The following is a 15,058-nucleotide window of genomic DNA, read 5'->3' on the forward strand; positions in this document are numbered from 1 at the left end:
CACATTATCATATGATAAATCACTTAATCGAATAATAGCCCAAAGTTCTGAGAATACAGATGAAGAAGTAACGTCAACATTAAATAAGCTCTTAAATCGTGAATATATTCAACTTGATGTATCAGATGAAATAAAAAAAGAAGAAAACATATCACAATATATTCCATCGTATTATAAAGTTCTACAAGATAGTCATAACAAATCCTATACAAGCAAAGCTGTAAAATGGGTATTAACAATTCTTCAAATCTTTCGAATTTTTTCTTCATTTTCCAAATTTTTATTTATATTTTATAACTTTGCCCAATGCATAATCTTTTTCTGTATGTTTATGATGATATGGATTGAGTTTTCTACTATTGGAATTTATGAGAATCTTGAAGAATTTACAGTTGGGTATTATATTTTATCATTAATTGCTATATTATATAGTATCTATTTCATTAATTTACTTTTATTACCATTTCGGAATGCTTTTACGTTTTCCTCATTTTCTAAACTTTCGACGATATATCGCATCATAAATTCATTTATGATATTAATTAATTTTAGTAAAAGTATTTTAACTGGGAAAATATTCTATAAAATATCGACTCGATTTAAACTCATTTGTCATTATATTAATGAAGTAATCCATGTTATTTTAGGCGGAATTACATTAATAAGTCTTTTTTTATTTTTAACTGATTCAAGTTTACGAACATTTTTACCGAATTATTTAATGATCTCTGGGATATATATTCCATTTGCATTAATAATTCTTCAATATGTATTATATTTCTTTCATGGAATTGTTTCGATATTTATAGATGAGAATACTCTTATTGAATATCATGATTTTGATGATGAGTTTTTAAATTGTATTTATTTAAATCATACGAATCAATTTATTCAATCATTCTTTAAGAATCCTAAAGAAATGTTAAAAAAGTCTTCTAAATGGACAATATTTTCTAATTTATTTTATTTAATAGTAACAATTTTATTTATAATAATTTTAATTGTTTTCATTGCTAAAGGCTTTATAACTGCTTTAGGTTTTATTCTTTTAATAATAATAACAATTCTTTCAATGTTTATACATTTTCCTTCAGTAATATTCACAAGAATTAAACGTAATAAGAAAATTAATGAAGAAACATTAAAAATGAAAATGTATTCTTCATCAACACGTGAAGAATTACGAATTTCATTTCGTAAATATTTAATGTGGGGAACCAAATATCGAATCTTTCGTTGGGTCCGATTCACAGCATTTTTCTTAGCAATTGGAATATTTTTTGTATTATTTTATATCTTTGTATCACTTCGAGAACCTGAAGTTAAATTATCAACAATTTATTCACAAAATAATAATTTAACTAATAGTAATAATGATATTAATACAATAATTGGAAATTCATTAAATATAAATATAAATCCAAATTATACAACGAATTTCGAATATAAAAATTTAGTTCAACCTTCAATATGTTATAATAAAATTAAAGGTTTAGATGTGATGCAAGCAGTTTATTTCGCACAATTAACTTATCAAGATGATGAAGAAATTGAAGAATATCTTTTATCAGAAAGAAGTGTCTTTTTGGGTGATTTAGTCCATGTCCAAGAAGAATATGTTAATGGTACATTTATTATTAGTTGTAACACAACTAATTCTGAAGTTTGTACATATGTTCATTATAATGATCGAAGGTTTAATCGGAATTGTGAAGAAGTTATATTAGAAGGAACATGTGAAAATCAATTAAATATATATAAAGCGCAAATTGTTGAAGATTATCAATGTTTAAATGTACAACAAAACAAAGACTTATATTATATCGAATGTAAATCAACCACAAATGAAACTTTAATCTATAATTATACAACAGAAATCCAAAATTATGTTATGGATAATGATTTTCCGAATCGTTCATTTTATGGTCGTTATATGCGACGATTTCGTGTACCAAGTTTAAACTTAACTATTTTTGGGTTTAGAGGCACAACTGCTAATGTTGATATAATCACTGATGTTGAGTTATGGTTACCATCAGTTTTCATACGATTTTTCGATTATTTGTTTCCATTTGTATTGTTTTCAAGTGAAGAAAACATTGGGAAAATCGGAGATTTGATGTTATTTCCTAAGACATTATTTACTACTTCAATAATTGATCGATATATCAATGATTTCTCGAATTATATTGACAAGAATATAAATGAAATTAAAGATTTGGGTGATGACGTATTATGTGTGGGACATTCTTTAGGAGGTGGTTTAGCGAAATTAGTTGCAATTAAATTCGGTTTCGCTGTGTTGGCTATGAGTGGTGGAGGTGTTGCAGCATTACAGAACAAATATAAAATGAAAAATCAAAACGTGCAATTGATATCAATCGTTGATATAGTGCCTCAAAGAGATTTAATTCCTCAAATCGATTTTCAATCTGGTTCAGTATATCGAATTCAATGCGACGAGGGATATTTCGTATGCCATTCTTTGAGAAGAAATCTTTGTCAAATGGTGGCTTCTTGCGGTGAAAAAGACAATCTAAGATTAATTAATTATTGTAATAATTATTTGATGGAAAATGAAAATTATAATTTGTCACATTTGATAAAACCTTATCAAATATTCTCTGATTTGTAAATATATATAAATAAATAAATAAAATTGGTTTTATGTATTAATAATTTGTCGTTGTTTCTATTGAACATTTAAAGTGTGGAATTTGTTGTAATAATATGTTTTTGCGAATTAAAGGTTTATATGAACTATTTTTGACAATTTTTGATGAAGAAGGATCTAGAATATAAATTTGTTCTTTTCAATAGAGAAGAAATGAGGATTGAAAGAAGATTGTGAACTAAAATTTAAGTATCACTGGCACATACTTACAAGGCACATCTGCCACATTGTTTCAATGCACATATTATTTATATTTTCACATTTATTTATTTGTTTATGAAGCAATATTTTTGCATTTGTATATTTGAGAGTTACAATAATTACATTTAATATGCTTACCAACAATAATTTATTATTATAAATTTTATCAGAATATAAATGACTGAAACAAAGATTGAATTAGAAAATACCGATTTCAGATAATATTACTTTGAAAAATTTATATTACAAAGATTGTAATAAATATATATATAAAACAATCTTATGGTTAATAAAACAAATAATTAACATATAATTGATGTAGTTTCTAAAAATAATATGTATAATGAAATTAGATTAAACTTTATTAATGATAAGTTCTAAGAAGAATGTGTCTTCCATTAACATATGTATATTAACATATGTTTGGCTATATTATCGAAATATTCAGGATGTGTGGTTGATGTTTGAAGAAAATATTCATAAGAAGTTGGGGTTTCAAAGCCAGCAGGTATGGGTGCTTGAACGAAATAAATTGGCAATTGTGAGGATACCCAAAATTCAAATGGTTACAAAAAATATCTTCATGTTGGCTTTGAATGTGCTACAAATGTGTCAATGTACTTGGTTAGCAATATTGTGGATAGAGCGAATTATTGCAAGTCCATTACTTGAGATCATGGAAATGAATTCAAATAATGAAGAAAATGCATTTTTAAGTGTGCCAGGTGTGATGATTGAAGAGCACATTGTATGTTGAAAAGTGGCTCAAAGATTGGTTTTTTATGAAACCCATTTCTAAAAGCTGTTGGAATTTTTAAAATGAAGCGGTCAAACACTTTCCAATAATTTCCATGAATTTTCTCAAGAAGTATGTATACTGAGAGTTGACTTTTAATTAACTAAATTACTTTTAGAATTAGTAAAAGTATTTATATTTTGAAAGAAGAAAATTTTAATTCAACAATTAAACAAATAATTAAATTGTTTGATTTAAATTTTAAAATTTTCACTGCTCTTGATAAAAGCAATTTGATTTATTTTGTACTTTTTTTCACAAAAGAATGTGAACATTCGCCAAATGTAGCACAATTTTCAAAGTCTGTTTCAGTGAACTGTATACAGTCTGCGGATGCTTGTTTACGATAAGCATTTTCTGTGTAAATCTATCGTTTTGCAGTCATCTGACAAAAAGTGTTATAAATTGATTAAAACCGTCACATATAAGATGGAATTTTGCTATGCTGCAGTTATGCGCAATGATGTTCCTTTAGTTCAACACTGTCCTAGGCCAGGTAACTTTGATTTGTTTTTCCAAAAATATTCAGAAAAAAACAAAATTTCTGTTGGAAAAACAATCGTGATCTCTGAAGACTTTTACTGGGGAATATTAGCTATGGAAGGAGGCCTCACATTTTTGTGTGTTGTTCGTGGTGTTAGTGATCAAGAAATTCTTGACAAAGCACTTGAAGATCTCAAAAATCGTTTTCTCAGAGTTCATGGAAATGAATGGAAAAATGCCCGTCCATTTGCATTCCAAACTAGTTTTGAACAACAGCTTGTGTCAGTTAAGAAATCCCTTCTTGCTATTTCCCAGGTTAAGGAATCAATGAACAATTCAAAGAACCAACAAGTTGAGCCATCTCTCTTAATGCAAGAATTTGATTCTATGAATCTAAGCGAGGTTCCTCTTGAAAATGTTGGTCAGAACAAATTCAAAACTGTTTTCCTCATTATTGCAATTGTTATTGTTGCATCCCTTTTCATTGTTGCAGTTGTCATTGCCATTCGCAATTAATTATTAATATTAAGCTTAACATTATTATGTAAAATAACCATTTCATCATTTTTGAAATTAGAATAAAAAATTTAATATAAAGTCAAATTTCAATAACTAATTTATTTGAAGCTTTAAGGAATCAAAGATTTTTAATGTAATCCTCGGATGGTGGCGACACAACTCACACTTTTTATGGGCTATATATGCATAAATTAAACTATGTATTAACTGTGCAAAGGCTTAAGAAAAATATGATGGACAATTTTGAGATACCAAAATGGGTGATTTAACCTTCTTCATTCCATTAACGGTCGTTCAAGATTTACTATCGTTCATAATTCTAGAATTCTATTTGAATGAGAACATCAAAGATAAATTCCCTTTCAGACTTAATTGCACTCACAGAAATAATTTATTACATAAATATAGACAATATTGATACATCTATTTCATCATTATGCAAATTTTATGATAATTCACAAACATATTCATTCAACTTGATTATCTGCCGTTTCATTTATACTTTATTTGTAGCAAAACTGAAAGACATAGATATAATTATTAAGTTTTTGAATTTAATTGAACGAGATATTAATAAAAATCAAATTAAAATACTTGACATCTTTTCTCAATTCCTTCGGGCAAATAGCTATTGTGAGCTCACAAGAATCTAATTATCTTATCGGAAAGTTGATAGAAAAAGGTTTAGTTAACTCATCAATTACAAAAAATATGAAAAGTTTATTTTTCTCACATTTTAAAGCACATTTCGTTTTAAAACATAGTTATCAATTTTCTGAATATTTCTCCGAAAACCTTGAAAAATTTAAAGCGAATGATTGGGAATTACATAAGAAATTAATTAAAGAAGGACATAATCCGAATGAAATTGCAAAAATAATTCGAAATGATGAAATAGAAAAACTTCAAGAAATATCATCACAAACAAATTTTGATTTTAATCAAAGAATAAAATCATCACTTTATGAAAGATGTTCATTTGTTAATGATTATAATGTTACATTAATTGATTACGCAGCATTTTTTGGATCAGTTAAATGTTTTAAATATTTACTTATGAATAGTACAAATGTAGAAAACACAGGTAAATATGCAATTGCAGGTGGAAATGAAGAAATCATTCATTTATGTGAGCAGAATCATTCATCATTTGAAGATGCATGTGAAACAGCAATTATGTTTCATCATAATGATATCTTTAAATATTTTTATGAAAATAAATTAAAAGGTGTTAATGGTTTAGAAAAATTAGGAAAGCTTTGTATTTTATATCATAATTATGAAATATTTTCATTTTTAGTTAAAGAAGGAATGAAAATCAATGATAACATTATTAATGAAGCAGTAATTGTTGGTAATATTATTTTAGTTTTATGTTTTCTTAAAGAGCATTCAATTCCACATGATATATTGGTATTTTCATCTGGATCAGGAAATATCGAACTTGTTGAATACGTTTTAAAGCAAAAAATTGATATTAATGCTAAAAATTTTAATTTGTTGTATTTTATATTTATTTTAATGATTTTATATTTCAAAATAATATTTGGAAATTATTTAAATTATTTTATACAGCACTTATGTTTGCATCTTGGAATGGTCATACTATAATAGTTAAATTACTTCTTGAACAAGAAGAAATTGATATTAATGCTAAAGGTATTTATTTGTTTTATTTATAATTTATTTTAATAATTTGATATTTCAAAATAATATTTGGAAATTATTTAAATTATTTGATACAGCACTTATTTTAGCTTCTTCCAAAAATTATACAGAAATAGTAAAATTACTTCTTGAACAAGAAGAAATTGATATTAATGCCAAAAATTTATTTTATTAACTTCTTATTTAAAAACAACATGAAATTTATTTACGACCAGTTGTAAAAAATCAGTAGCATTCAATATACTGACACACATAGTGAATTTTTTCTGTATTAAAATTTTACAGTTTTTCTATTCTTGAATTATAAACCGTTTTCAAATGGAAGCTAAAAAGCGTATTGATGAAGCGATTCAAAGAATGCATGAGAAATGGTAAACAAATTAGACATGAAAGAGGCCTCTTTCTCAAATATGAAATTACATATTAATTAATATTATTTTTGTTCAAAAATCAGAAGCATGTAAAAATCATTTTGGCACTTTTCGTCTGAAATGGCACCTTCATCTTGCAGGATACAAAATCCCTATAGTTTTACATTAAAATTCATACTTTTGAACAATTGTTTATTTTTCCTCCTTTTCAATGTTACCCATTATTTGAGGAGAATTACCTCGTAAATAACTTGGTATAATATCTTTATAAATTTTTTGACTAGGAACTTTAAACAATACTTTATATCTATTAGAAGTTTTAACATAACCAAATATTTTACTAATTTCTCCATTATTTTTACCTGGTATGATATTTGTCGTATTTAGGTTTATGTTGATAAGTGTTATTTGCAATAACTTATGCCAATGTCTTGCCATAACAGTCCCGTCTCTAGCAATTAATACAGGGGGGTGAAAAAGTACCCGACCCACCCCTGTAATTCTTTATTAGATATGAATTAAAACATAAAATGGTATTTATATATAAGTATTAACTCTTGTGTATTTAAGTATATAAAAATTTTTAAAAAATATAAATTCAGTAAAAAGTTATATACGTTCAAATTTTCGAACGTTTAAAATAATTGGTATTATGTCTATTGAGCAAAGGTATGTCATTCATTTTTTAATGCTACAAGGCAAAGGTTGCAGGAAAATCAAAAAGCAATTAGATGAAACGTATAAGGAGGAAGCATACTCTGAAACTTAAATAAAATATTGGATTAAAAGCTGGAAGGTCGGTAGAACCACAGGCGAAGATCTCCCAAAAAGTGGAAGGCCAAAAATCGATATTAAGGAATTAATTTTAAATTTTCTCAATGATGAACCTTATGCATCAACCAAGGTAATGGCAAAAGCTCTCCACGTTGATAAATTTGTTGTTAAGGAAAAATTATTAGAAATAAATTATAAGAAATATTCAAAAAAGTTGATTCCTCATTTACTCACTAATGAACAAAAATTAAAAGAGGTCCAAAAATCAGAAGAACTTTTAAAGATATCTTCTAAGGCAGATGAACCAAACAATTTTGCCAATATTATTACTGGTGATGAAAGTTGGTTTAATATGCACAATGATCATGCCTTTCAATGGGCACCAAATTTAGATTCTGTTAAACCAAGGTTGAGACGAAGTATCTATACAAAAATACGGATGGTTACAATATTCGTTACTGGTGTTGGCCTTGTAACAGTTAAGATTTTGGATCCAAGTTTAAAATTTAATTCAACACATTTTTGTGGATGCATTTTATCCAGCATCGTCATATATGGACGAATTGGTACTAGAAAGAAAAAAGTTAAGGGCATGTTTATTCATATGGACAACTGTCGCATTCATAATTCAAAAGTGACCACTGATTGTATAAAAAAAAGCGGACTAATAAGAGCACCCCATCCGCCATATTCCCCCGATATTGCACCAAGTGACTTCTGGTTTTTCGGATACTCGAAAAACAAGTTCGCAGGTAAATCATTTCACGATGAAAAAGAGTCAAAAAGTGCCATCAGAGAAATATGGGACAATCTTACTTTCGAAGACCTTCAAAATGTGTTCCATGAATGGATTAACCGATTGGAAGATGTCATTAGAAACAATGGTTAATACATTGATTAAAAACATTAACTAAATTAATTGATATCAATATTTGAGCATTTTTGAGGGGTGGGTTGGGTACTTTTTCACCCCCCTGTATATTCATATTTCCTTTTTCATTAAAAATGGAATATCGTGTTCAAGTCAAATAACATCATAATAAGATATACATATTTGATTCATTGCATCGAATATTTATCTAATTTTCACATAAATATTTTTTTATATGATCTGATACTAATATAAACATATATCAACTTCGGTATTACATATGCGATCAAGTGCTGGTTCTTAACAAAATTACGTTTTTACTATTTTGTATTAAATTTATCAAATTTTAAAACATATCAAAGTTTAATGATGAATACAACGATACGAATTGTTGATTAAAAATTGAATTAATTCAATACCAAAATGTGCTTGAATTCAATTTAAATATTTATAGAAAATACCTTTTCAATGTTGAGCTATTGAAAATTGTATGAGTATTAAAAAAGTTTCTTTACTCAAGTTTTGTTTAAATATTCATCGATTTCCACTCAAGAACCTAAGGAATACCTGTAACTGTTCTTGTGTCAACTCTATATCATCCACTTCTGCTTGTTTTGGTAACTCTCCTCCATAGCTTGAATCTGCAATTTCGCATATGCTTTCAAATTTCATTTTTGCAATTTCGCTAAGTTTTTCATCCACATTATATTCTTCTTCCTTTGCTGTTCGTAATGTATTCCATGCAAATGCCCTTTGTTCAACTGTAGCGTTTTCATCAGTAATCATTTCATCTGCAAGTGGTATAAACTCTTCGTAGAAACTATTACGCAATGATTCGACACTAAATGTTTGTTTGTGGAATGACAAGATCGCTAAATGTGCATTAGAATGCTTTGGAAATTCACGAACTAATTTCACAAGTTTGTTGCAAAAGCCGCTGCCGATAAGGCGATCGGATATTGCGGGAACGTGAGCAGAAACGCGCGCCAAAATCAGCAAAATAAATTCATGATATGACATAAACGGTTTCTGTGGAAGTTTTTCGAGGAATTCAAGAAGACGTGTTACATGTGTCGCAGCGACGTCAAAAAGAGTGGGGTCAGTAAGTGATGAATAAATTGCGGAGAATTGAGAGGTAAGAAGGGAATCTGATGGATCTTTAAAATCACGAAACATGATTTCGACTTCGGATTCGGTTATAGACTTTTGGAGAACAGATGATTGTTTGATGTGAGGAATAAGCTTAAAAAGATTCGTGATAATTAAAGAATTTTGATCAACAGTTAAATCATCTGGAATATCTTTGATAATATTAGCAAGGGCAGGAGTGAAGTTATTTTCATTAAGATACTCTTGGAGTTGAATTAATGATTGGTTCGAATCATTATCGATTATTGAAACAAAAAGATCAAAGACTGATCGATTATAAGCAAAATTAAGAAGTTCAAAAAGATATTGAGAAATGTCTGTACCAGAATGTTTTCCTTGAGATATAATCATTTGGATGATCATAGCAAATCGATTAACTTGAATGGGATCCTTAGAAATAAGAACCTTTTCAAAGTTATCGTGAAGAATTTCAGCATTGTTTTCGAGAATTGCATCTACAAGATCTTCGTTACTTGTTGTTAATAAAGTGAAACATTTTGCTGATATTTGATGATTTTCTTCAGTAACATTTAAAGCATATTCAAACATTTGCTTAATATTTTCGGACAAACTGATGTTAGAAAAAAAAGATACTATTCTATTAAAGGCTTGTGATTAGCACGAAATGCACGAAGGCAAGATGGGTCCAATACGATGTCAGTGAAAACCCGTGTTTCTGCATTTAATTTATCTGCGAGTTCGGGGGAAACTGGGGAAAAGAAGAAGTTGAACATGGAACAGAAGGGCAAACGTTTTGGGGTACCCTTTAAAATTAGCAAAACTTTTGTATTTACATTTTTTTCAACACTTGGTGTGAGCTTTGGAAATTGTAATTGTATTTGTTCTTTTCTCATAGATGAATTCAATAAAAATGATTGCAATTTTTCTATTTTTATCATAATGATTACAATTTTTCATTTCTTTTTTCTCAGAATGACCAAATTTTTTCTTTTTCATATTCATTAAAATGTTTAAATTTTTCATATTCATTAAAATGTTTAAATTTTTTATTTTTCATTAAAATGTTTAAATTTTTTATTTTTCATTTAAATGTTTAAATTTTTCATATTCATTTAAATGTTTAAATTTTTCTTATTCATTAAAATGTTTAAATTTTTTATTTTTCATTAAAATGTTTAAATTTTTTATTTTTCATTTAAATGTTTAAATTTTTTCATATTCATTTAAATGTTTAAATTTTTATTTTTCATTTCACACCACTGAAACAGTACATTAGATATAATGTTTTAATGATTATTTCCTTTGTTGTTGGCTAGTTTCGGTTTGCACGTTATATGGTAAACTCTGCTGTCTGGTGCCACTGCCACCCACCCGTCTCCGACTGGTCTCTGGCAGTTTTGGCATACAGTCGTGTGCTGTATTTCTACGTTTCTTATTTGCGCCTTCGTCAGTTTATAGTCAGCGTCCATTTTCATTGATTTTGCAATGTTCACTTTTTGCAGCATCATTCTTTGCTTTTGTATCAAATAATTATCTGCTGTCTTCAACAAATTCTCCACCTGAGCCAGCGACGCGTTTTCAGGTATCCAATCCAACATTTCTTCATAGTTTACCCATTGTAAGTTTCTAATTAAGAAGTCGATATAAGCCAAATCGAATTTGTTTTTGATCATTCGATTAAATGCTACAGAAAAAGCCTTTTCACAATTTGGTGAATTTCGACAAAACTCTTGTAAATCCGTATAATTCACTGGCGTCATACTGAATATCAATTTGATTGCTTCTTTATACATTTCTCCGATTTGATAAAACTCGAATAATAACTTCAAATGTTTCGTTTCTTTCACTATTTTGACATAAGGATGTAAATCAATTTGTTGTTTCGCGACATATGTCCGAATGATATTTGATATCTTTTCTTCGCATTCTTGCCCTAATTGATCGAGCATCTCTGGATGTGGACCTGGTTTCGCTGCAACTGCATTCATATTATATGTAACTACACGGACATTAAAGTCCGGCTTCTCCAAATCTTTAAGTAACTTACAAAATGCCATTAATGCTTCTTCTACAAGTGGTGTCTTTGGTGGTGGATTAGTTTGTTGGACCATATAATCATAAAACTTGATCATATAAGTGGGACAATTCTTCTTGATCCATTCTGTAGCATATTGTGTATCGACATTAGGATGTAATAATGCATTAACTGCATGTGAAACATTCTTCTTTTTAATCCACGCAAGGTTTTCATCTAATATATTCTTTTGACTAATCTCTTGTAATGTATATGAAGCTTCTAATGCCCATCGATCACTTTTATCGGCGTTACTTAATGTTTCCCAATAACTTAAAGCTTTGACTTGTTTCTCAGTACGTGTATAAAAGATAGCTAATGCTGGATATAAATGCATAGGCTTAAGATTTTGTGCAAAGTATTGACTAACAAGTTGAATATCAATGGAATTTTGATCTCGCATAAATGCATCAAGTTCACGTGTTTGATGAAATGCTGCATAAAATTGGAAAATGGCAGTATCGACTGTGGACAATTGTGATATTAATGAATTATCATCACTAACTTTATAATTCTCACTTGTAAATAATAAGAATTTGCCTAATTCTTGTAATAACTCTTTGCTTGGATTTTCAATCGGCTGTAAACCTGTCAATATGACCCGGTTTTCTAATGGTATTGATAACATGATAAATGGAAACAATGATAATACTTCACGAATATCCATACGCCATAAAACATTAGATAATAATTGGATTGCTAATATTTTCCCTGTTTCAGTCTTTTGTGTTTTATCTTTCGGTACACGAACCCATAAATCTCGAAACATATCAACAATTACATCATTTTGATCTTGTATTTTCTTAATCTTTTGGATAGCTACGGATGGTATAGCTATGCCTGATTTAAGTGCTTTGTCTGCTAAGCGAACACCTGGACTAACACCTCCAATTGTATACATTTCATCATCAGTCATAATTAATAAGTCATCTAATTCATAACGCTTACAAAATAAGCGAACTTTAGATATTGGTATACTCTTAAATGGAACATGTGGCTTGTTATATGACATATCAGGTGCAACTAATGTCATGGCATTATGGAATTGAAACACTTTCTCTTTGTAGTATAATAATGAGCGTGGCCTTTCAGCTGGGACATATTTGGCATATCCTTTGTTATAAGGAATGGAGGATGATGGCTTTTTGCCAACTTCACCGGTGATAATCATCGTTCCTGTGTTACCTATCAAAAAGTTGACGGGTGAAATTGGTAATGCAAATGGTTTCGGAACATAGGCTGATGATACTTCAACAAAACTACCTGTTTCAATCCAATAGGTTCGATACTTACCATTGGAATATATTGCAACTGCATTTTTGTTGATTGCAATTGTTTCAATATTACCACCAGCTTCTTTGGTAGCTACAAGATTAAAGTAGTCAAGTGGACTTTTAGGTTCTTTAACATCATCTTTAATTTTGTAGATAGAAAATTTCTTTTGTACTGCTACGACTAAATTTGGATAATTATCTTCATAGCTTAGTGAAAACATATTGCACTTTGGTACAAGAACCTCAGATTTATTAGGAATAGTTTTTTCATTGAAAATTAAAAGCTTATCAGGTTCATTTTTTGCACCAATACAACTGATGAACAATAAACGAGGTGTTAAAATCGAAGTCATGGCCTGAATTGTACAGCCTGGGTTTGGTTTGTATGTCTGGAAATTATCTGGAAATGAATAAGGCGCTCCTGTAGAGTCAGGATTATATGCTAAATAAAAGATATCTCCGGTACTATAGGCAATCCATATTTTCCCGGCAAGCTCACACATGCCGACACAGTTCGTGTTAACGATTCCTTCGGGGCATTGGATGCTGTGGGGAGTGAGATCTGTCATAAAAAATGTTTTGGATCAAAAGTGACGTATACTTTTCATATGAATAACGATCAGGTTTACAAAAAGTTTAACAAGGGAAATAATTCAATGGCAAATTCACAACTGAACGATAGCAAATTTAGGGTGCTCTAAATGCTTGAACGCTAAAGCTATCAAATCGCCGAACAAGCCTTTTACAGGATCAAATGAAACATGCTTTGATTATATAAAAATGTAAATTTGTTTATGCGTTTTCTCTCACCTACAAAAAACTGAAATAATTTTTAATTATCAAATATTATTGTCGTAAAAGTTTTCTTGGGAATTTTATGGAAATGGATCTGTTTCTATATGATCAGGGATATCATATGGAGAAGAAATAACATTATTTGTTTTTTGAGAGTTAACTTCGTTATAAAATCATAAATAAACACTAACTAAGCTTCTTATTTAATTTTAATATATCTTTTTGAGAAAATAATACTTTTCGTTTGTTATCTTAATCATTTTAAAGTTGTGCATTATTGATGTGCACACTTAATGAACAAGAGATATTAATAAATTTTCAAAAAAGCCTTTGCCCATTCGGTAGTGAAGAAAGGTCTGAAGCAGAATTTTGGGTTAAAGATTTAATCTCGCAACAAATTCGATTATTTGATTTAATTCAAATTTTATTTTCAAATCCTCTAGATCCGGATTGTCAGCTTTTTATTGTTTCGCTTATTAAGAAATTTGTTAAAGTATTTCAGCATGAATTAACATTATCATCATTATTTACATTTTTAATAAATTTTCCTCGAGACAAGATAACAGAAGAGCCAGTACAACAAAAACTAGCAGACGTTATTGGGCTTATTGTATTTTATGTTTATCAAAATGATGGCAATCTAATTTTACCATTAGATTCTACAAATTTATCAGTAATGGGTCATTTTGAACTATGTATTGTTTATAATTTTTTATGTCGTTCTTCACAATCGCAAAGTAGAAATATTCAAGAAACACAAATTATTGATCTTTTTAATTCATCTCTTTATTCCATTTCTGACAATGGCGAAATGTCAATTAATATGATGTTGTGTTGTTGTAAATATATGGGGAATCACAAACAATTTCCTTTTGTTCTTTTTCAAGATGAAGATTTATATGCCAACATATATCAAACTGTGATTAATTATTCGCATCCAATATCATCTGGAGCAATATTAATTATCCAACAAATAGTAGATAATATAACGCATATGGGAATTTCACAAGATGAAAAGGAAAAGTTATCATTTTTTTCGTTTAAATTTTTAAATTCTCTCATTCAAAACATCGAAATATTTCATGATGAAGAAAATTCTAAAAATTTTTCTTTATTGATTAAATCACTTTCATGTTTTCCAAATATATTAAGTGAGCATATTATTAATATTTCTAATTTGATTTTTAATCTTTTGGATCAAAATTTCCCAAATTCCCTTTTCATAATTTGTGAATTTTCTAATTTTCTTTCTGATCAAAAGCAAACATATAATTCATCATTAATTTTAACCAAATTTATTAAATCATCATTTGAATTAATTAATAATAATTCTGAAATTGGATATAATGTTCTTTTAACTGATTATAAATTTATTCAAAAAATTATTGAAAATCTTTCAAAAATATCCAAATCAAAAATTTCCGAAATTTTTGCTGAAATATCACAAA

The 15,058-nt window shown here is 28.4% G+C and overlaps 2 protein-coding genes across 2 annotated transcripts; one reads left to right on the top strand and one right to left on the bottom strand.

The window, feature by feature from the left end:
* Positions 1-4,100: 4,100 nt before the first annotated feature.
* GO595_001502 (vesicle-associated membrane) lies at positions 4,101-4,670 on the top strand (the record flags this gene model as incomplete). Its single annotated transcript, XM_067914308.1, has 1 exon — positions 4,101-4,670. One exon carries the CDS (start codon positions 4,101-4,103, stop codon positions 4,668-4,670), a length of 570 nt encoding a protein of 189 aa, XP_067778292.1.
* Positions 4,671-8,891: 4,221 nt separating this feature from the next.
* On the bottom strand, positions 8,892-13,384 carry GO595_001503 (uncharacterized protein; the record flags this gene model as incomplete). Its single annotated transcript, XM_067914309.1, has 2 exons — positions 8,892-10,077; positions 10,839-13,384. The coding sequence occupies 2 exons, from the start codon at positions 13,382-13,384 to the stop codon at positions 8,892-8,894; spliced, it is 3,732 nt and encodes a 1,243-aa protein (XP_067778293.1).
* Positions 13,385-15,058: the final 1,674 nt, after the last annotated feature.

This window comes from Histomonas meleagridis (assembly GCF_020186115.1).
Source record: "Histomonas meleagridis strain 2922-C6/04-10x chromosome Unknown contig_145, whole genome shotgun sequence".
In the NCBI taxonomy this organism is placed as follows: domain Eukaryota; phylum Parabasalia; order Tritrichomonadida; family Dientamoebidae; genus Histomonas; species Histomonas meleagridis.